This window comes from Pyrus communis, chromosome 10 (assembly GCF_963583255.1).
Source record: "Pyrus communis chromosome 10, drPyrComm1.1, whole genome shotgun sequence".
Lineage (NCBI taxonomy): Eukaryota > Viridiplantae > Streptophyta > Magnoliopsida > Rosales > Rosaceae > Pyrus > Pyrus communis.
In genome coordinates, this window is record NC_084812.1 from 4,975,036 (window position 1) to 4,997,887 (window position 22,852).

General features: G+C 36.7%; 2 protein-coding genes and 1 pseudogene across 2 annotated transcripts; 1 reads left to right on the forward strand and 2 right to left on the reverse strand.

Annotated features, from left to right (window-relative positions):
* Positions 1-2,241: 2,241 nt before the first annotated feature.
* LOC137748602 (BTB/POZ domain and ankyrin repeat-containing protein NPR1-like) lies at positions 2,242-4,878 on the reverse strand (annotated as a pseudogene).
* Positions 4,879-6,226: 1,348 nt separating this feature from the next.
* On the reverse strand, positions 6,227-9,243 carry LOC137748427 (uncharacterized). Its single transcript, XM_068488575.1, has 4 exons — positions 9,041-9,243; positions 7,386-7,626; positions 7,222-7,274; positions 6,227-6,729 (listed from the first exon to the last, which is right to left on the reverse strand). Exons 1-4 carry the CDS (start codon positions 9,078-9,080, stop codon positions 6,419-6,421), a joined length of 645 nt encoding a protein of 214 aa, XP_068344676.1. The 5' UTR covers positions 9,081-9,243; the 3' UTR covers positions 6,227-6,418.
* Positions 9,244-17,588: 8,345 nt separating this feature from the next.
* Positions 17,589-20,995, forward strand: LOC137748204 (IQ domain-containing protein IQM1-like). The gene is made up of 8 exons (XM_068488314.1): positions 17,589-18,089; positions 18,219-18,747; positions 18,846-19,026; positions 19,154-19,242; positions 19,322-19,409; positions 19,511-19,741; positions 19,869-19,970; positions 20,111-20,995. The coding sequence occupies exons 2-8, from the start codon at positions 18,260-18,262 to the stop codon at positions 20,561-20,563; spliced, it is 1,632 nt and encodes a 543-aa protein (XP_068344415.1). The 5' UTR covers positions 17,589-18,089; positions 18,219-18,259; the 3' UTR covers positions 20,564-20,995.
* Positions 20,996-22,852: the final 1,857 nt, after the last annotated feature.

Below are 22,852 nucleotides of genomic sequence, written 5' to 3' on the forward strand. Positions count from 1 at the left end.
TTTATTGAATAGTTGTTAGAAATGGTGATTAAAACGTGACTCATATTTTTTGCAGTTTTTTTGTTATGTAGAAATATGCGGCGCATGATTGGCGAGAATTTTTCTTCATTGTGAACATTCAGGTAAATCATGTCTTTCAATATTTTTCTACTATTCTTTGCATTGTTCTTTCTTGGGTTTTGTGTGAGATTTATTGGAATGGTGGTGGTTTAATGCTTTTCTACGTTGCTGATAAAAGAATTTTGGGTAACATGGTAGTTTAGGGGATAGCTATAGCCCTTGACGGATTTCAAATTAAGACAATATTTTAGTTTAAACTTTCAGTAACGCAAGGCAGAGGCAAATTTTGATTTTTGCCTTCCCTTTTCTCGCCTGCCGTGGGGGTGGGGGGGGGGGGGTGTCGGAGATGCATGTAATAGAGACACCACTTTTTTATAATCTTTGGAAGTATTTAGTGGTTGGCTAACGATCCTATTAGCGTATCCATTGGAGGTTGTTTGGATTCATATTTCTACCTTTTTTTTTTTTTTTTAAATATGCCTAGAAATTGAAAGATGGGTTCTTTTTAGTTCTGTTTTGGATTGCTCCTGATTGAAAAAGGATGAACATTCTTTGTTATTTTCTCACCCATTTCATTATCTATTTCTATAAAATCTCAATACTCATGAATATTGTCATCAAGGCAGATAGCATGAAAATGTTAATGCATTTTCCTCTGCCAGTTTATCAATTTGAATTCCACTTTATTTGCGGTTTGTAATTGAAATATGTACTGCGAAATTCATTACTTTTGAGTATGAGCTTTTGAGTAGTTATGAAAGGTTATATATTTTATGCGTGTTTATAAACTTATGACATGCAATTAGTTTCTTTTTGGTTGGGTTCAAATATATTGATTGTGGTGTTATAAAGCTCCTTTTAATAGTTAGGTTAAAAATAACCATTACTAGATTCTTTATTTGGTTGATCCAATTTAATCCTCCTTTTGTTTTAGTTTCGTGTTAGCACATGGCGTATATTGCTTTGCTTGCTGGTTATTCAATGTGCCATCAAATTTGAGTATCTTTATGTGGAAATGATTCATATATGTTGCAGATTATAGCAGCACTTCGTTTTGCTTTGTAAACAAACTATATACTTTGTCTTAGGTTAAGTATAATGTTTAATGATTGAATTTGTAAGACGGTTTAGCAATTTTTTCATAAACTTAGTATTCTTGCTAGAGCTCAAGTATTATGTATTCTACTTTTCTACTTTCCGTTTTCTGTGTTTTTCTTCCATGTAGTGGGCTGATTACTTGAAACTATGATATTGATGACACAATACGATCTACAAATGAATGTTTTTTTATAGCTATCCATATATAGCAAGCAAAGTTTGACTTCACTGGTTCTTAGGTACTACATTTTTTAGTTGCTTTATGTGGAAACTATTCATATGAATGGATTTTGATCTGTTTAAAAATATCTTTAGTGATGATTTTGAGTATAATGTGTTTTCCTAATACTGTTTCTCTCCCTCTTTGTAGTACAGTTGTGCAGAAGACATCTCTATTAACCGGTAACAGATGAAATCGTTTGCTGTCGAGGTTCCCGTGCAGAAGAGCGAAAATGCTGCAAGTGGAGGATAGATAGCTCAAGACACATGGTATGAGGGTGCAGGTAAACTGTACATATGAATATGAAAAAAGTAAAAAGTTAAGGCGGGTTAGCTGTAGCTTCTCCTTGCCACAACAGAAAATACTTTTGAACTGCATTAAGCTGTTAATAAATTAAGCTTAAGCTATATTTTACTTATCAAGAATGGGTAAACTGTTTTAAATAGGAAAATTAAGTGCTTATATCGGGTAAACTGTTAATTTTACGAAGTTTACTGGTAAATTAGGTATATAGTTTAATTCGAAGAGCTCTGTTGACCTTTACTTTTGTTAAATTATATAGTTTAATTGCGTCCCCTTTTTCCAATCCCTATATATCTGCTCAACTCTTGGGTCAATTATTTGTTAGTAGGAATGTTTAATTGCTTGATCAATGATGTGGATTCAATTTGAAGAAGAAATAGGACTTTTGTTCACTAGGGATTTGAAATAGGGATTGAGACTCACGAGTAAGATGTCCCAATTGTTCATTGATTCTTAGGTGTTGTGTCTTTTTAGTTGCTTTGTGTGGAAACTATTCATGCCTGTTGCGACAAATTTATTCAAGTCCCGCAGCAACGCGCGGGCATATTTTCTCGTACGATCTAAATCGAACAGAAAACAAGCACGAAATCATCGCTACGAGAAGCTTTCCTATGAACATTCTGCCTCAGGTTTGGCAGAAACTGTCTTATTTCTTGATGGTGATCGTACCACCATTAGACCTCACCACACCTATCGATGTGGATGACGAAGAAGAAGATATTCCGGACCGATCGAACTCCTCTTTGTCCTTGTCGAATGCCTGGCTTAGTACTTCCTGGAGTTCCATGTACCTTCGTTTCTTCGTGAGCCGCAATTCTGGCGTGTCGTTCCAGGTGTATTGAATCTGTGATATGTCATCGCCGTCCATGATGTTATTCAGTACTTCCGAGCACCGGGGAAAGAAGCGTTTCCCTATTTCCACTGCTCATAGAAACGGATAACGTGTTGGCAAGGCAATGAAAATTTTCAATTGCTGAAACTCGAAAGCTAAAATTATGGAAAATGTAGCGGATGTGGGTTATGCCAGTTCGAATCACTTCTCATAGATTACAGTAATTTAGAATAGCATCGTATCAAACAAAGAAAAGAAGCGATTGGAAATTTTTTGTGTTGTGAAACAAGATTTTTCCAGCTCGAGATAGAGCTTGTAGACGGCTAAGGTGCTCTTCCTTGATTTTGAAGGGTGCCTCGTTTAAGTCCACCGTCGTCCTCTGAGAGCTGGCCAGACCCTTCGGAAACTCGGAAGCATCGACATCGATTTGGGTGGTATCCATTACAACCTTGGCTTCCATGGGGAACAGATATCTTGCAAGTCCAACTGATAAGAAACAATCAATCAACTACACAGTCAAATTTCATAAGCAAATGCAATCTAATGCAAGTTAAAAAGAAGAGCAAACTAACACTCACAGCAAGCGAAAACTACCTCTGTTCTCAAGGTACAAAAGTTTCATGCGCAGATCATCGCCGGCCGTAGCAAGCGAAAGCGAGGCTTCTCCAAGCAACGGATCCCTTCTTTCCGCTTGCTCCAAAATCTCTATGCACAAGCGATCATTGGAAGAAGACTTTCCCTCGTCATTAGACTTAAAAAAATCCACAGCCCTGGTAAGCCGCTTAGTGATCTGCACAGCTTTCCTCCCATCCAGCGTTAGATCCGAAGGGCGAGCACCCTTCGTGAGAAGGGACACAATGATCTTAGGCTCCTTCCTCATCGCCGCAACGTGCAACACAGTGTACCCCCTCGGATTCCTACGATTAACATATGCAATTCCAAGATCAAGCAGCTCCGTTGTGGTCTTTGCATCGCTGTATGCGACAGCGTAGTGCAGTGCAAAGGTGTCGTCGAGATTGGTATTCCCTTCTTTCAGCAGCATTCGCACCAACTCGACATCATCCGAATCCAAAGCCCTGTGTATCCTCTTGGTGTGTTTATCTGGGAAATGACTAGTACTAGCACCAGAGTGGAACTGTTGAGGCCTGTCCAAGCCGAGCGCCAGGCGGGAATCAGTAATCTGCTTCACGGAGTGTTGCGGCAGGGCTTTCTCAAGAGTTACAACGTCGGCGTCGGACTTGACTATCATCTCAACGCACCTCCCCGCTAATCTCTCGCAAGCTTTGCCGCACATGTTGGCGACGTCCAGCACCACCAGTATGTCATCTATGGCGACTTTCTCAAGAATATCTAGCAGATGCCTCTGAAAATTAATAATCAATACAAAACAAACTAACAACAAAGTTTCCGACAGCTGATAAATGTCATTCACTATTATACACACCTATATAATATGTTTACGTTGTCAGGTAAATTTCGACCTTAGTTAATAATATAAACTTACATTCACTATTATGTAAGTATATAAACACTATAAAGTATCCAAATGTTCATCCGCCAAATTATCACTGAACGTACATGTTTATGTTGTCAGACTATGAATCACAGTCGTTAATTAATCATGAAATAAGTATAGCACCGGTTGGACTAGTTATTAATGAATATAGTTCAAACTAATAGTATGACAACATGTCACGTAACGTATTTCTATGGTCTGTGAACCTCGACTTTCTATCGGACTAGTAACGAGTTCAAATTCACAGTCCGACAAAGTATAGAAGTCTTAACAAAGATTGTACTAACACGTTGTAGTGAAGTTTTTACCTGATAAAGAGAGACCAATTCAGAGAGTTGAAAAGTTGCAGAAGCATACAGAACCTCCACCATGAAATCAACCACCGGCCGGCAAGCGACATGTGCGCAAGCGTCGTCCACGCAGACGCAAACGCCTTTGGGCAGCGACCTGAGCTTCCCGCTGTACAAATACCCCAAAACGGCGAGGAGCGCGTCCAGTCCGACTTCGTATTCCTTGGCGAGCTCCTTCAATTCAAACCGAGGAGCCGCAACCGACGACGACGACGACGCTGCTGATGATCCTCTGTCCTTCGCCGAGAACACGTTCTTGAAAAACTCGCTCCTCGCAGACAGAACGCAGCGGTGGACGGGAACTTCCCGGCCGGCGTTGACGACGATCTTGGCATCGGGGAAGTAGTCAAAGTCTGTGGAGTCGACAATCGATTCTAGGTTGTCGGAGAGGCGAGCAAGGGCGGAGATCTCGGGAGGGGGACGGTTGTGGGGTGCTGTTGCTGCTGTTGGATTGGCTGTTGCTAACGAAGTGATCGTCACCCATGTTCACTGTTGGGAAGACGAGAACTGAGTCGGGTGATGGAGTTAGTGAGTTGGTGGATTGATCAGGTCGAATCGGAGTTGTTTAAATACACGAGTTTTCAAGTCAGAGGAGAGAGAGAGAGAGGAGAGAGAGATGATCAGCATCAGCTGTGAACAGTGAACAGTGAACAGTGAACATGGGTAACGATCATTGAAAACAAAAACCCAATTACGCAAAAAATTGCTGATCAAAGTTCACTTTTTTTTACATTTCGTAACAATTAACGATTTCTTGTTTGTCCATACGTAAATTATGATCGGTCACAATACACAAGTCCCAAGTTGAAGGATGCAAAAAAGTTGTATTGTGCTGGGACTGAGACGTATGAGAAGAATGTGTTTAATGTGTGACAGTATTTCAAATCAATAATGCTCTATTTTGCAGTTTTCGATCAGCATCGATCATCGTCCATCCCAATACAGATAAGTTTTCGACTTTGAAGTCGAATTTGCTGTTGCGTGAGGGCATGGAAATCCGGATAAAAACGCCAATTTCGCCTTCAGGGTTTCGGTTTTATGTCACCGATGGCATCATGCATGGCATCATTCGTGGTGTCGGAGTCTTCGGACGATCGTCATGACCACGGTTCTGCAGGCTTTGCTGGTTTATAATTTGGGAAAAGGATCCTCGCGGGATCCTTTTCTGAGGATCTTGAAAATCGTGTAATCATGTTCATTCATCGTACATTGTACGGTCAATTTTTGGCAAATACTATTTACATTTAATTTTAAATTTCTGTTTCCGACCTTCCACATACTCGTGAGTCGTGCTGATGTTTTTTAGCACTAATTTATTGCTACAAAGGTAGTGGTGTAGCACTCTAGCTCTGCCGTGTATAAAAGGCAAGGTCTCGTTGCTTTGTGAGGCCATTTTTTCATAAAGATTTGGAGGGAAGATATGGTAATTTTGGTTGAAGATGACATGGCGGTGGCAACCTCACCACGTGTGAGATTCACAACAATCAACGGTCCTCAGTGAATGGCCAATTGATGCTCGTGAGATCCTGCATCTTGTTCCTATTTTGGTTGAAGATGAAGAGACATATCGACCTCCTTTGATTTGAAGGAATGAATTGGATTGGATAACGGAACTATATTTAATATATGTTGAAATAAGATATGGATTTAACTTTTAATTTTTGTCCAAGTTAAAGGCTTCAGATGGATTAGCGTGGGAATATGAACCAATAAGTTTCCTTCACGACTCTACTTTCAACTTGGACAAAATTTAGAAGTTAGTATTCAATTTCTTCATTCAGCATACACTAAATCTAGTGAGTTATGCAATCAAATCCGATCCTTGACTCCGAATAAGGCTGACGTGATAAGGATATAGAATGCACATAAATTCCATAAAGAAACTTGAGTAATCAAATGATCTCACAATTTTACATGTATATCCTGATTTGTCATCGGGCAGAAAAGAATGACGATGAAGCATCACAACTTTGACAAAATATTCACAACCATATCTTTGTTCCCATGAGGGGAGCACATCTTCTCCAACTCTCTTCCTATTAAGTCCCAAACCCACCTTCCTTCTTAGGAGTGGAAACCGAAGTTTTCTCTTCTTTCTTGGGATGGATTGCTTCGACAATGGCCTCGATTTCCTCCTTCGCTCTTTCAAAAACATTCGGAGCCTTGACATGATCGATTGGGATACTCTCGTCAATGTCATCACTCCTTCCATGAGTTTCTTTAGTATGATACTTCGGTGACTTCTCAGGAGTTTCGTTATCATGATTCTTTGGCGACTTCTCATGGTGCATCAATGTCTCAATCTTTTGCTTGGCTTTCTCAATCAAATTGGATGTCTTGGCATGATTTCCTGCAAACATCAACTAAGAACTAAGAAGACACAAACTTTGGCTTTAAAGAGTTCTCTGCAAACAACATTCAGCTAGCGTGCCATGAACAGAAAAGATTTCATTTTTCTTTTTGGTCGAACGGAGGAGATTGCAAAAATGAAAATAATTATGAGGACCTTAACAAATAGAATATTAAACTTAGAGTTAGCAGGTTGAACAAACTATATACAAACACAGAAAAGTGTTGACCACAATCGATCCAAGACGAAGCCTGGGACGCTCAATAAAAGGAAGGAAAATAGGTTTACAATCGAGTTTTAAAACAACCAAGTGAAACCCAACGTGACTGTCAAGGTGAGCGTCGAGGACTACAAGGACAACTGCAGCATATTGTTTTTTTTTTTTTTTTTTTTACCTTTTATCTTCTTAAAACAGCTAGTTCTACTAATGGAAACCGATGCAGAAGTTCTGAGAAACCATCTCATACAAGCAACATTGTCATGGTTTCATACCTGGTAGAGAATCAGCTTTTTCCTGTTTCTTTGAGTCCTTTTTGCTTTCGTCCCTGCAATTAAACGAACAAACGCAATGAGGTGAAGATTTAAGCACATCAAAAGGCCAATTTCATCCTACGTTCAGATTTCCAATTTGTTCGAAGGGGCAAACTAAAACCAACATTTTTCCATAAGTGGGAGACTCTTTCTTGGGATGGATTGCTTCAACTATGGCCTCAAACTCCTCCTTCGCCCTCTCGAACATATTCGGAGCTTTGACATCGTCTAGTGGGGTTTTCTCATCGATATCGTCACGCAATCCATGAGTTTCCTTGTGATCATGATATATTTTGTCAGTGTGCAACACTGCCCCCGTCTCTTCCTTTGCTCTTTCAATCAAATTAGGCGCCTTTACTTCCTTATCTGTGACGAATTTTTGAGATTTACAAGAAATTCACGCCATTAATCAAACAATTAATCCTATGTTCTACACAAACACATTATAATCTGCAGAAATAATCGAATCCCAAACTCTAATTAGATCCAAAATATTCAGGAGGGTGTAGTCAAATTAAGATTTGAAAGGATTTTAAAAAACTTTAGAATCAGGATGTAGTCAATTAGGATGTTAAGAGAGGATTTTAAAAGATTTTGAAATCATGGTGTAGTCAAAGTAGGATTTAACAGGATTTAAAAGAATACATCCAAATCCAGGGGTGGTCAATTAGGATTTAAAATCCAAGGTGCAAATCTGTAGGTATTCAAAATGTCACAGATTTTGAAGGATTTCATTAAGTAAGAGATTTTGTAGGATTTGTGAGTGAATTTTACACATACAAAGACTATAAAGAATCCCACCTCCACCCTAGGATTTCTTTTCAAGTTTCTCTCTCAAACTGACTTTTCTATCTCTTGCATACAAACCTCACTACTGCATTCAAACCGCTCATTACTATCACTGTGTCGTCTCATCATTTCCCTTTAACACAAAACCCCACAGCCAATTCCAACAACTGGTCGGGTCTCGAAGTTCCAGTTCTAAGGCTCTCTCTCTGGTCACTCATATTTTTGTTATCCCTTTCTGCAATTCCATATTTATTTAACACAGCAACAAATGAATTTTCAATTAACCAAAGAGTCGTGTGACAGCGCCACCTCTTCCTTCATAAACATCTGTAAGCCTGCAAAAAGCTCACATACTTGGTACCTGGGAAAAGAGGATACCAAGCAGGGCATTTTTGGTGACCTCAGCATTCTTATGATTCATCAATTTCATCAAAAGTTGGAGTGAATAAACCAGAATTGCTTCCAAAAGAGTTTAGCCTTGTAATTAAATATATATATATATATATATATATAACCATTGTTGCCAATTTAACAAATTAATACACTCGACTATTGTTATATTCGAATCTCTACACGCTGGGTCAATGTTTTGATGTAAGTTAGAATTTTTATATAAGGTTCGGTGATGTTTACAAGTTGGGTCGGAAAATAAAGAAAGATACATGATTGAGTATCATGTTCATATTGGTTTGGTGATGTTTAGAAATCCAAAGAAATCCACGAGACAAGTTCATACAAATTCATAAAAATCTATAACAGAAATCCATATAGAATGTAGACTCTATTAAAATCCTTTGAAACCTATCATTTAAAAAAAGTCTATTAAAATCCTGTAAAATCCAAATTGACCACACCCCCTCAATTTCCGCACATAATATCCAAAACCCACCACGAAAAAACCGATAAGAAAAAAGAAGAAACTGAAAAATCTAACAAATGGGTTTCGGGATTACGACGAGATTTAGATATCAGAGTGTTGGAAAAATCGTACCAGGTGGAGCTTGAGCTGGTCCAGGTTTGGATTCCGCCATTGGAGTTGCTTGTGAGAGAGAGAGATGGAGATGTAAGAGGATCAGTTGGCGAATGGAGAGGTTGAAGACAAGTGTGAAAAAGTAGGATCGAATCAAAACGTGGAAGATGGCAGCTTGGACGAAGCAAAAGGTTGGAACTTTGGGCCTACCCGTTAAGCCTATGGCGGCGGCTTGGACCCGCTAAAACAGAAGAAAAGGCAATTCGAGATTTAGTACCGTTGGTCTCCCACTGAAAAGGTTCTTTTTTTACGTATCTTTGTTTTTTTTTTTTTTTTTTTTTTTTATTCAATTTAAATGTCAAAATAAAACAATAATGTACGATGATAGAAAATTTCGAAAAATATTTCTCTATATGTATTTTTCCCTTGAATAAAAAAAATACTTCACTTTTTTCGTTATTTAATAAGATGGTTGGTTTGTTCAAATATCAAAAAATTGTATGAAAAACAAAATTTTTACGATACATCTGAAACTCAAGCCTAAATATTAGGCAACATAAGAGTGGCTATTGCTAAACATGATCTTGCTCTTGTAATTTTTCCTGTGGTTATGTATTTTCAAACATTTACAAAGATTGATTCAATTTCTCTCTCTCACACATATCAATTGAGTTTATGCAAGAGATTAAAACTGAGTCAGTTAAAAGCATTCAACTTGAACTTGAAATTTCGAGTTCGGTTCTCCAACCCTTATATCAAAAAACACACAACAAAATCTCCAAGCCTGGCAGGCCCAACCTAGTGAAAGCTGTAAATGGGTCTTTTATTACCCATTTGTTAGAGATATTTTTCATCTGCATAAAGGTGGATCCATGGACTTGGGTAATAGCTAAGATGGGCCCAACCCACTTCACCCACACAATGTGGGCCCGATTTTATTTTCTTCTGCCAAATCCTTAAGGCCCAGTAAGGCAAAACCCATTTTCCGTTTTTCTCTCTATTTTATTCTTTATTTTATTTTATATTTCAATTTTATGGAGCCTTGATATTTCCTGATAATATCGCATTTGGTGGAGTCAGTTTGACCACTCAAAAATTGAAAAGTTGAAATTGAAGGCTGCAGACATCAACTTTGAAGCCCTACCGTGTAGGTCAAGCAAAAACCAATAATATCTTCAACTTCTGCATAAATTATCCTAAATTCGATCCATTTGCAGGCTGCAGAATTGTAAAAATACTTTAAAATTTGAATTTCTTCAGCACATGGTCCGTACATTGTATAGATGTGTGTGTTTACAAATTGAGGTTTCCAGAAACTTGGGTGCGTTGTGGGCTGCTAAGTGAAATGAAGTAGTCAAACCTAATTTTATTGAATATCAATTCTCCTAGAAATTTTTGGTATCTTTTTTTATTAGTCCGACAATGTTACAGGGGTAAATAGTTATTTGTTGGTAGCATAACTGTAACGATCCGTCCCAAAAAATTACGGCTTTTATAATTTTAAAACATGAAATTACGAAAATACGCTTTGAGGCAAATATATTTACTTTTGCTAGCTGCCTTGTCATGTCACATAATATCTGTTCCCTGGGCAGATTCATATAGTACTCGTCACTATGAAAGCGTGGGCGCAAATGGAACGTACTTTGGAGTTATAACAAATAAGATATTAACGTTTAAAGTTAGGAGCATTTTAGTAAATTTAATATTCACTTTAGAAGGCTCCAGATTTTCTAGAGCAATCTGATTGAGCCACGTGGATGGTTGTGATGATGAGTGGAGAAGAGAAAGGAGAGAGATGGACGGATGGGAGAGGAGAAAGGAGGAGATTAATGCCCAATCAAAAGAAAAAAAAGAGAGGTAAGAGAGTGAACCAATGAGGAGGAGAAGAAAGAAGGGAAGGGAGAAAAGTGAGGATCATCGGATTCCAAATGACCCGATCTGACCTAACGGCAACCCAGTTATGGGTAGCCAATTTCGGTGATTTTTGTCTGTTTTTCCAACGAATTTCTTCGGTCCACCACCTATAACCCACTCCACAACCCTCCTTCTTCATGTTCCACCCCAAACCCGACGAGATTTGGGCCTTGATTTTGCAATGGAACATCGGTGAGTTCGAGGGTGTCTAGTCGTCAGGACATTTCGACATAGGTATCCTCGAGTCTTCTTAGTACAGGTTTCATTCCCTTGTTCGTATCTTTTATTAGTAATGCTTTCATATTATTCTTAGTTAATTGTATGCTTTGAACATGATCCTGCTTTGGCTTAATCTTGCTAATTACATATCTTTTATTGGTAAGCATGTTCAAAATGGCTTCGTCACCTTCGAGTATCGGCCAACACGTGCCTATTCCTAGTATGTGGGAATATCGGGGTTGGGGCATGTCAATATCCTAATTTTCTTGAATTTCAATTCACTTGGAATTTCTCGATATCTTCTTTTTTATTAGTCTGACAACATTAGAGGGTTAAATAGTTATTTGTTAGGGTAAAAGAGAATTGATAGAGATGAACCGCGTAACATAAGGCATAAGCATAATTACTTTTAAATAAATACAAGAAAATAAATTGTACTTAGTAACTTAGAGTGCGCTTAGCCTTCTTCTAATGGACAAATTTTTCAGTATACTAGGAACATGAGCCGATACACCAAGTGTCATAGTATAAGTGGTTAATTTTTTTTTTTTTTTGTTCAAGTATCTAACTACTTGTATTATAAAGACTTGTGCTTGTCGTGTTTTTGCATATTGAATAATCTCTACTTCTTATGGACCATGACCCCATTACATGTTTTAATTTTTTTTTTTTTCCCTTCTGTTGGCATTTTTTTTTGTTTATGAATTGAAAAACTTTAATGCTGTCAAATCTTATATATAAAGCCAACAAGCCAATGAATAGTGTTTTCTAATGTCACAAGCTTCACCAAAAATTATTGGACAGAAATGCCCCTCAAATAAAAAAAAACTTCAAAATCAACCCAAAATAATGCATCAAATACAGTAGGGGTATTTTCATCATTTTAATAGTTTTGTTTTTAATAATTAATTTTTTTGTATATTTTTTTTTATTATAATTAGTATATCACAATGTGATAGCAATAATGTGATTCTATCAGTTGTTCATTAAATATTATTTTATCTATTTTTAAACACATTAAAAACATCTTGATAGCGCAGGTAATGTCGATTATAAACAAAGGTCTTTCGCACACGATTAAATAAGTTGTCAAATGATTTTTTTTTTTAACAAACGATATTATCTACACTAAGGGGTTTCTTCTGACATGATCTAAGATTATTTATTTACTTCCAATATTTGACTTTCTTTTTGTCAATTCATGCATATAAATACATTTAAAATATGCAAGTCACGTGTAGCACGCCGTGATTCAAAAAATTCATTATGCACTCGCGTGAGCGCGTGCATGAATGCTAGTTCTCATAATCCAACAACGGAAGGTGGTTGGAAATTCTAGATATTTATTTATGAGTCTGAAAATCTAGATATTTATTTATTGATGGTTAGGGATCTCCATCATCAATAGTCAAAGAAATTTAAATTAGAATATAAAAATGAAGAAAAATAAACAAATAATGAGCCATTAGGATCCAAAAACTATTGGATGGGCGTTACCGCGTGAGGTTGTGCATGTATGCCACTATGCAAAATTCATTAAATGTAATGTAAATATAATGTTTTCATATCAATTAATCCGTCAATAATTATTAGTTAAAAATGTGATGTAACTTAAAAGTAGAATTCTAGGACATAGAGATCAAATCCTCATATGTTGGTGTTACTTTTAATGCGGAACAAAAAAACATCATGATTAATATAAATAAAAGTGCAACATCAAAGGATGAGGATATAATTCTCATACCTGGAGAATTCTCTCTTTGCCGCCCTCTCTCTCACACTTCTATAATTAGTTTCACAACACTCCCAAGCCTAACATTACATATATACTAGAGATGTCTTGGAATGTTGGGAAAACTACACAAACACTATGTGGAGTGGATTATTAGGTTTGCACAATTTTACCACTTCAAAAATTATTTTTGGTAATTTTATTGCATAGTTTTCATCTATTTTTGTACAAACGTACCATTTCTGTCAAATTTCGTTAAAAAACGGTGTGCCATGTTCTTTGGTGCTTTTTTAAACTCAATTTATCATTTCATATGCAGACGACTTAGAAGTCAGAATTGTGTTTATACAGCTCGCCTGCAAAACAAAAGCCAAATGAAGTCGACTAAGACCGATATTGTTGAGGATCTTTAAATTCTTATTCCAACTTGTCTAGAGATCATGAAGTGTTGGAAATTCAACAAAAGAATCACCAATATTCGATAGTTTCTGGCTGAAATTTGAAAATGATAATCAACGTCTAAATATTAAATTATCTTGAAAGAACAAAATATTGCATGAAAAGGCATATGATAAATCGATCAATCGACAGTTTGGGGGCTGAGCAACTTGTAATATTTGATCAAAACACGTGGCAAAAACATGGATTGAGAACGTTGACAAAAATAATTAAGATTAATTGATTACGATTAATTAATTAAACTATTAAACCATCAACCATGCAACGTACGCAGCAAGTGGATAAAGAAGTACACGTCAGCACTGGGAAGGGTCAACTACGTATACAGCTGTTAGCGGGAACTGGGGACAGCGGACAGAGGAATAAGAAACTAGGACATCTTCAACGCAACCGAAATTTACGTAAATGCCCATCATACACCTTCTGGGAAATTTCGAGATTGACCGACTGGATAATTGGAGATTGTCCGTTTGCCTATTTTTGTTCAACCGTTTTGATTTATTTTCTCCGAAGAACAAATATTTTGTTAGATTTGAACCGTACGGTCGGTCAATCTGTCGCGTGCATACGAGAGTGGGTCTTGGTGTGTGAAAATTTTGAATATATTGTTATTTCTTCAACTCTAGGCCTAAAAAGGTTGTGTTTTTTATTTTGTTCCGGTTGTTTTTGTATCATATTGACTATTTTAATAGGTTGTGTCGTTCAAACTCATTATCTTAATAGGTTATTAACAGGTGATCCGTGACGACCTGAGTTGTTTATGCAAGAAATTGACATGACTAATGTCTAAATCTGACAAATAATATCGTATTTAGTTTTTAACGGGTGACTCAATACCTGCCTGACTCGTTAAGGGGTACTAGATAATAACCCAACTCGTTAACAGGTTGATCCGAGCTTGTTATTATCGTGTCGTTTCATGGTTAATGGATCGTACACAGAGACCAAGCTGGAAATTTCTCCTAGTGGGGGCAATCTGAAAAACAACTAAGAAGACCTTATTATAGAATGACTTATACCCAATATGATAATAGGTGTAATTTCAAATGATGATGTATCACAATCTCAATGTTACAAAAATTTCAGGCTAGTAATGGAAAGTGACAAAGTGTTGAGAAAAATATTACTACAGATAGGCAAGGGAGAGGGGTTTGTCGGTTTGAATGACAGAATAATAGCAATTTTGCTCATATAATATTTGATATGGAGTGAAGTAGTATGAAGGTATTTTGGATATTAGATACTATATTTACTTCAAAGATAACGCGTGCATATTTTATAACTGTATTATGCAATTTAACAAACGAATTACTTGAGTGGGGGCATCTGCCCCCAGTGAACCTTCATTGGCTCCGTCCATGATCGTACAAGAAATCGCTAGACATATTCACTGTACATGAGTAATTGTGTTTTAATTTGTTGTTGCTTGTGTAGATAGAATTTTACATGAAGAATATACGAGTTTTTCTTTTTTAAGAAATTTTGACGATAGAAATAATTAATATTTAATACTTAAGTCGTTACTGTTTGTATAATTGTCATCAAGAGAGCGTGTTGAATAATATTAGAACACCTCAAGCCACTAAACTAGATCCGGAGAACTTCAACATACCTATGCATTTTTAATTACTGAACACAATGACAACGTTGATAATTAAGATAAATAATTCTATAAATTAACTCTATAAAATATATTTGTAGGTCAGACAAATATGTGTATTTATGAAAAATAATTATAAAATAGATTGAATGTATTTTACTAATGAAACTTATGAAAGTGATAACTAGTGTCTTTAAGAAAATGACAACAATTTGTTAATAATACATACCTCCCAATCATCAATAGTACATTTGTTAAATAAGTATTAAGTCTCATACATAAGTAAACAGTACATTTTGTAAACATAAAGTCAATTGATTGGGGTTCTTCTGTCGTTTAAGTGTTTTTTTATAATCGTGTTATATTTAGCCGACACATTTTCTTTAATAAGATGTTATTTTTGCACATAATTTTCATGTGAGATTTATAATTTGACTTCTTAGACTCTTCTTTGTATCATATTATAACGCTTCTTTTGTTCTAATTGAGTTGCATAATGTCCAACTAGTATTATAAAAAGAAATTTAAGCGTTAAAGTCAAAGTCAAAGTTTTTGTTATATTGCATACTAACTGTGATTTCGTGAGGAAGAGAATGATCTTTTTTGCTGTCTCGTGTCATAATTTTTTTTGACAAATGATAGCGTTAGTTAATTAAATTGTTAAGTGTTAAAGAGAAAAAAAAGTAGTGGAGACCTTTTTTTTTTTTTTTTTTTTTGAACAAGGGGAGCAGTGGAGATTCAATCGCTGCGGTAAAGCATCATCTGTATAATATATTTATTTATAGTTGTCAATTTAAATTCCATGGAATAAGCATCTTGACCATTCGGGTTCATCGACCATTCTAAAGTCCACCGGTATTCCTAATTTTTTATGTTTTAATTTTTGGAATAAAGGCCGCCGTGCAAGTTGTAATTGAACACCAACAAAACCTCTGGACCTGTTTAAGTTGTTGACTTTGTACGTGTTATCGAGGGAGAGAGAATCAATCTTGCAATTGCAACTAGTGATTTGTACGTTTTATAGTCACGTGATGAGTTATCCATGCATAACGAAATATACTTCATTATAAATTCAATTTTCTTCTTGTTCATGGGCGTGGATCATCAAGGTGCTGTTTGAAAATTATATTGTTTTCAGTTTTCAGTTCATTTTTTTCCCTAAAAACTTGTTTTGTAACTATTTTTAAATTTTAAATTTCAAATAAATGAAAGCGGAAAACCAAAAAAATGAAAATTACTTTGTTTTCAAAATTTAGTTTTTAGTTTTTTTTTTAACTTAAATATTTACCAAACAAAGGTTTTAGGTTCAATTCACGCCAAAGACGAATTTGAATTACATTATTACTAGTCTATTACGAGACTAAACCCATTTCTTTTCTTTAATGTAAATTATATTGTTTGTTTAAAGAAAAATATTTACCATACGAATTTTCAGTTTTCAAAAAATAAAAAACTGCAAGTAAAATGGTTATCAATCGATTTTTTGAGTTTAGGATTATGGATGCCTTGACTCTTTGAGATGACTGGGAAAGATTGCATTGCATTTTATTGTCTGACAAGCAAATTGAACCAATACATCGATTCCTTGATCTTGACTTTTGACTCGATCTCTGTTTATTTGGACTCACTGTGTCTATGTGCAGTTGTCAAACACGTCTCTTGCGCATCACAATTCAAAGGCAAAACTTTTCCTATGCCAATTTCCACATGCTCCTCTTCCTCCACATTTTCTTCTTAATTTTCTTGGTACATTCTCATTGCACTTCGCTTTCCGTCTGCTGGTATTTTTCATTGCGTTATCTGTTAATGTGCACCACTTAATCCAATACTTGTATGAAAGTATGTATTACGTTTGGCAAAATACCTTTGATTGCAGAGATTTCAAATCTTCTACTATTCTGTTAATACGTAGTATACGTACATTACTCGTTAGAGGGTTTTACTCCCCAACTCGATTGCTATTGATCTTTCAAAGGTGATAAAAACTATTTGACGAGACATTTATAATAAAATTTTTCGTTATTATCTTGTTTTACAGACGTATATGTATTCACATTTACTAAAATGAATGTGTTTCTTTCATACACTCGAGTTTGAATCACGTTCCATTCGGTTTGTAATATTGTTTGTGTGATAAATCATATTTCAGACCCTGATATTTAACCACGACAAATACATCTTAGGGTTTGGAACTTTGGGGGGCAACGGCGCCACCCAACAACTTGGAAGGCCATCACTTCAATTCCCGGTAAAATAAGGGCAATATGGTAAACTCGATGAGTCCGTAGAAGAAGGACATAAAAGCAGCGACAATGACAACAAAAAGTAAGCAACAACAAACTTTCAATCCAATAACTCCAACAGAAGAGGAGCGTCGATGACCGACGCCATGGACGATCGAGATTGAATTTTGAAGGCCCTCCATCCAACTTCTTGATTGATTGTTGACTGATGAGATTATCATAAAAATCATACAAAAATCCCAGTTGCTGTTAGAGTTAACAGTACGTGTTCCTCTTGGAAAAAAAGCACTTCTGTGTTTTTTCACGGAAACCCCCTCTCCACGCTTACCTTATTTGACCGCCAAATCTCTTGCTCTCTCCCCCCTCTCTCTTTCTCCCCTCTTTCTCTGTCTACAGCTCCATGTTTTGTGTGTTATGAACAACACAAGCTCTATAAGTGGCCCGTTCACATCTGTGAGAAGCAGTTTATAAGTGCTTTTTTCTCAAGCGTTGAATAGATCAAACAACTCGTGGGGTTTGAACCAAAGAAAATAAAAAAGGGAAAGAAAACTCAAACGTTGAATCCAGAAAACTTTCACCTACCTTTCCCTCTTCTGTCTATCTTCCAATTCCACAGCAACCAAAAAACCCAAAACTTTTTGGTTGCCCTGGAATTCAAAGCGTTGGTCTTTTTCCAAATTTTCCATCTTCCAAGTTTCCAATTCCGTCGTTTTGACACGTATTCCAAGGGGACTAGTGGGATTAGTTGTTTCTTGTTTGTTGTTTGAGGTATATATATTTATATATATATAGCAGTCAGACTCAACTCAAATCCCATCCAATTCCATTCAATATCTCTTTGGAGTTTCGGAATTTCAAAAGCACTTTTTAGGACTTTGTGAAAATCCCATTTCAGGTTAGGTAATGATTCATCTCTCAAATCTGTTAACAACCCACGTTGTAGTTTGATTAAATTTAATTGGGTTTTGATTAAATCTTTGGTGGTTTCAATCTTCACTCATAGATTTTTATGTTCTTACAAATTAGCAGGTGACGATTTTGCGCCTTTCGACTTGAACTTGTTAGATCTTATGGGTTTATCCCTCTCACTACTTACCTCAGCCTGGGAAGAAATTGTGAAGCACAGACTCTTTCAATTGACCTACAACATCAGTTTAACTCCCAGAGATGGAGGACCACAAGTTATTCTAAGAACACACAGCTTCAAGAGTGAATCCGAATCCTTGGCAGTTAATTCAGACAGTTCTAGCAAGTCGGGCACTACCAATTCGAATCGCTTGAGTGAATGCAAACCCGAAAAAGTGATGCTCGACAGGAATCTTTCGTTTAAGGGTCTTGTTCAAGATAAACAAGACATGGGGTTAGAGTTCTGTAAAGGCAAAAATGAATTGAAGCATAAACCAATGCCTGCACTTGCTCTGCCTGAACCGGTGATTTTGTTTTCGCCAAGGCCGGTTAGCGAGCTTGATGCTGCTGCTGTTAAGCTTCAGAAGGTTTACAAGAGTTACCGGACCCGAAGAAACCTTGCTGATTGTGCTGTCGTGGTTGAGGAGCTATGGTGAGTCTTCTTGTAATTTCTTGCCATTGATTTGATCAAATTTTCAATTTTCTTTTTTTTTACGGTTTGATTAATTTTGGTTGTTTGGAATACTTTAGGTGGAAGGCATTAGATTTTGCAGCTCTGAAGAGGAGTTCTGTGTCATTCTTCAACGTTGAGAAGCCGGAAACTGCTGTTTCGCGGTGGGCGAGGGCTAGGACTAGAGCAGCCAAGGTTGGAAAGGGTTTGTCCAAGGATGAGAAGGCACAAAAATTGGCTCTTCAACACTGGCTTGAAGCGGTAAGTTCTTGCGAAAACTCGACAACATTTTATCTGAACTTGAAAAATTGATGATTTTTCGTGCTTATTTAAACACATTACGGGATTCATGATCTAACATTCAGATGTTTCTTGATGTTTTATGCAGATTGATCCACGACATCGGTATGGACACAATTTACACTTTTACTATGACATCTGGTTTGAAAGTGAGAGCAGCCAACCTTTCTTCTACTGGTAAGTAGTAATGTTTTTATTGTTCCTGTATTTCCGAGATGATTACCATGTCAATTACTGATCAATTTGGGTAATGTAGGTTGGATGTCGGAGATGGGAAAGAAATAAACCTCGAGAAATGCTGCAGGGCAGTTCTACAACGTCAATGCATCAAGTATCTTGGACCGGTTAGTCCAACACCTAAACCCGAATTTCGTTTACAACCAACGTAAAATGCTTGCTAATTGCATACTTAAGTGTGTTTTCTTTGTGCTTGCAATATGTTCAGATAGAAAGAGAAGCATATGAAGTAGTAGTCGAAAATGGGAAGCTTTTATACAGGCAGGGTGGGGTGCTTGTGAACACACATGAAGGTTCCAAATGGATATTTGTCCTCAGCACAACAAGGTCTCTGTATGTTGGTCAGAAGAAGAAGGGTCAGTTCCAACACTCAAGTTTTCTAGCAGGTGGTGCCACCACTGCAGCCGGAAGATTGGTTGCCCGTGATGGGATTCTTGAGGTATGAAATTTACCCCTGCACGTGTGCGAGCGCGGGCCAAGAGGCTAGTAATATGTTTGTGTGTTTTCTTATAGTCCAAGTAACTTCTATGTCATGTCTTAAAACTTAATTTCAACTGTTATTTCAGGCTATTTGGCCATACAGTGGTCATTACCACCCAACAGAAGAGAACTTCATGGAATTTATCAGCTTTTTAGAAGATAATCACGTCGACCTCTCCAATGTCAAGGTAAATGTTTCGTGTTTGTTTTCTTATCCAATGAGTATCGTTAATGAAGTTTGAATTCAGAACCTCATTAGACCAAGTGGTCGCGAGTGTGTGCTTGTTTGTTGTTCACGTTCTAACTTGTATTTCTCTTGATTTTCCAGAGGTGTGCAGTTGATGATGACTTCTCTTATACGAAGACCACTGAAGGGGAATCAACAAAGGAGGGTTCAATCAAATCTACCGAATCCGACGGTGCAAACAAAGCTGATTCACATGACTTGGCCAGCAAGGCTCCAATCACAACCGTTCAAGAACAAACTAAGAAGGTTGACAGTGCCAATGCCAAGCCACCAGTTTTTGACATGCCCAGGCGCTTGTCATGCAAATGGACAACAGCAACCGGACCCCGAATCGGGTGTGTTCGGGACTACCCGACCGAACTACAATCCAGGGCACTTGAACAAGTTAACCTATCTCCTAGAGTCGGTCCTGGGCCGTCAGTACGTTATGGCCCAATTCCTTCTCCAAGGCCTAGCCCAAAGGTCAGGCTCTCACCCCGGCTCGCATATATGGGCCTCCCTAGCCCAAGGACCCCAATCGCCGCTGCCAACTAAGCTCGCCGAAGGGCACATGAGGTTCGTGGACTGGAGTTAGTTACAGTAGGTTAATAATGGGCCAAATAAGCCGTACCTGGTGGGTAGTCATCTGCCAGAAGAATGGTGGGTCTTTTGCTAAGCCCAATAAGGATGAGTAAAGGGGGCTAACCCAATTTTTTCGTTCCTTTGATTCTTTCATCAAGTTTATTTTGATCTAGGTCATTTAATTTTTTTGTACATGCCTTGACTAATCCAAATTGCATTTTTTTTTTCAATTTTGTACCGACTTAACTCATGTAATTTTGGGTCGGGTCGGGTTCAATTTATTCATTATTTGTATACCGGAAGTCGAGGCCAGTGAATGATACAATGATATTCAAAAGTTCATCCAAATACTAGAGTAAATTTACGGGCTATCTTAGAGATAAATTTTCAGACTATATTATGAATGTGATGTTACAGTTGATGATTGAATTTATTCTTTAAATTATTAAAAATAAGTCTAATTATAATCATCATATCATATATTTTATCTATACGTATCTCACATATTACGTTTTATTTGTTCACATTTCACATGTGTTACTTATGCTATTTTAAGAGAGAAAATAAGCATTTTGCTTATTAAATTCCAGTATCATATATGCCATCTCTCTCCCTCCCCTCCCCCCCCCTCTCTCTCTCTCTCTCTCTCTCTCTCTCTTCTGTTGACGTTAAGACTCTCATAACTGTAGGATAGCCTGGGTTGGCTACCGACGCTTGTAGGGACAAATTTGCAGATATTGTACGATATTTGTGCAAACTTGTCGGCAAGGAAAATAAATGGCTTTCGTCACCACGTGTCAATATGTCATGCATCGTCTATATACTATGCAGTATATTTAGCGGTAGCTGCATGCAGGCTATCTGTCTCTCAGACTCTGTGTGTCGAGGCCTGCGTTTCTGGATACTGCATCTGCATGCATGTGCCAATTTACTAGTTTTCTTTCGCAATGTCCTCTTTGACTTCGATTTTGGGGTTTATAACTCGATACTATTGGATTATTGACGGAGGGAAAGACCACAACTTTGGATTTACGCGTAACTAACTGAGTTACAATCCCACTTGATATGCGATATACATAATACATCTTTGGTACGTTTACGTAAGGGTAATCGAAATAAGGAAAGATAATTGAATTCCGATTACGGAGTATTCCGGTATCTACTAAATATTAAAAAATAAAAAAAGTGGTGGAACCCACACAAAACAAGGAATCCAATTCCTGAAATTGGAGGAACGGGATTCCCTAGTTTTGTGAGGTATTTGAATTCCCAGAGAGTAAGGGAATCGGGAATGCATCTTTTGTTCTTACTATGCCCTCACTTGTTTCTTATTATCCCAACATTACCCTTCATTTGACACTCATTATGTCATTTTTAATAAATAAAAAAAACTATTTATATATTTTTATATAGATAATTTTATTTTATAACAATTAAGAATTTAATTTAATTAATTAGTATGAAAATAATTTATTTATGTAAGGGCAATTTAGTCATCAACTTAGTTTTCATTCCGATTGAAGTGAATTAATAAACAACTTATATGGACTCAACATCATTCTTGCCATCTTTTAATAAATAAATAAAACTTATTTATATATGCTTATATATATGTATTTTATTATATAAATTTAATTAATTAGTATGAAAATAATTTATTTATGTAAGGGCAATATAGTAATCAACCTAGTTTTCATTCCGATTGAAGTAAATTAGTAAACAACTTATATAGACTCAACAGCGTTCCTACTCCGATTCCAGACAATTTTAGTAAATAACTTCAAAAGGAGTTTGATTCTGATTCCAACTCATTTTAATTCCTCCTCAATCCAATTCCTCTACATTTGATTACGGATTAGTAAACGCGCCAGTTATGCGTCATTCATACAAATTCTCCTAACATGGTTGAGGGGCAGCTGACCGAAGGGAAAGCAGGTAGGCCGTCTACTTATTAAATCAAATTTATGTTTTTATGCAATTACAAACTGGACGGAGTAAGATATTTAATAATGTTGGGCTAAAAATTTTCCGTTTTTCATCTATAGTGACTTGTGGACCTATTTTAATTTTCACTAATTGGATGAACTTCATAAGAATATAGCTCTAAAAAAATTCATTTACCAAGATACTCCACCCTTGTGTACGAAGAAACTTAGTTGGCATAAAAAGTGTACACACTTGTAGAGGCAGATCCATGATTCTAACATCAGGTAGTCCTAATAAAAATGCTCTCATCGAAATAACATTAAAAAATTAAACAAT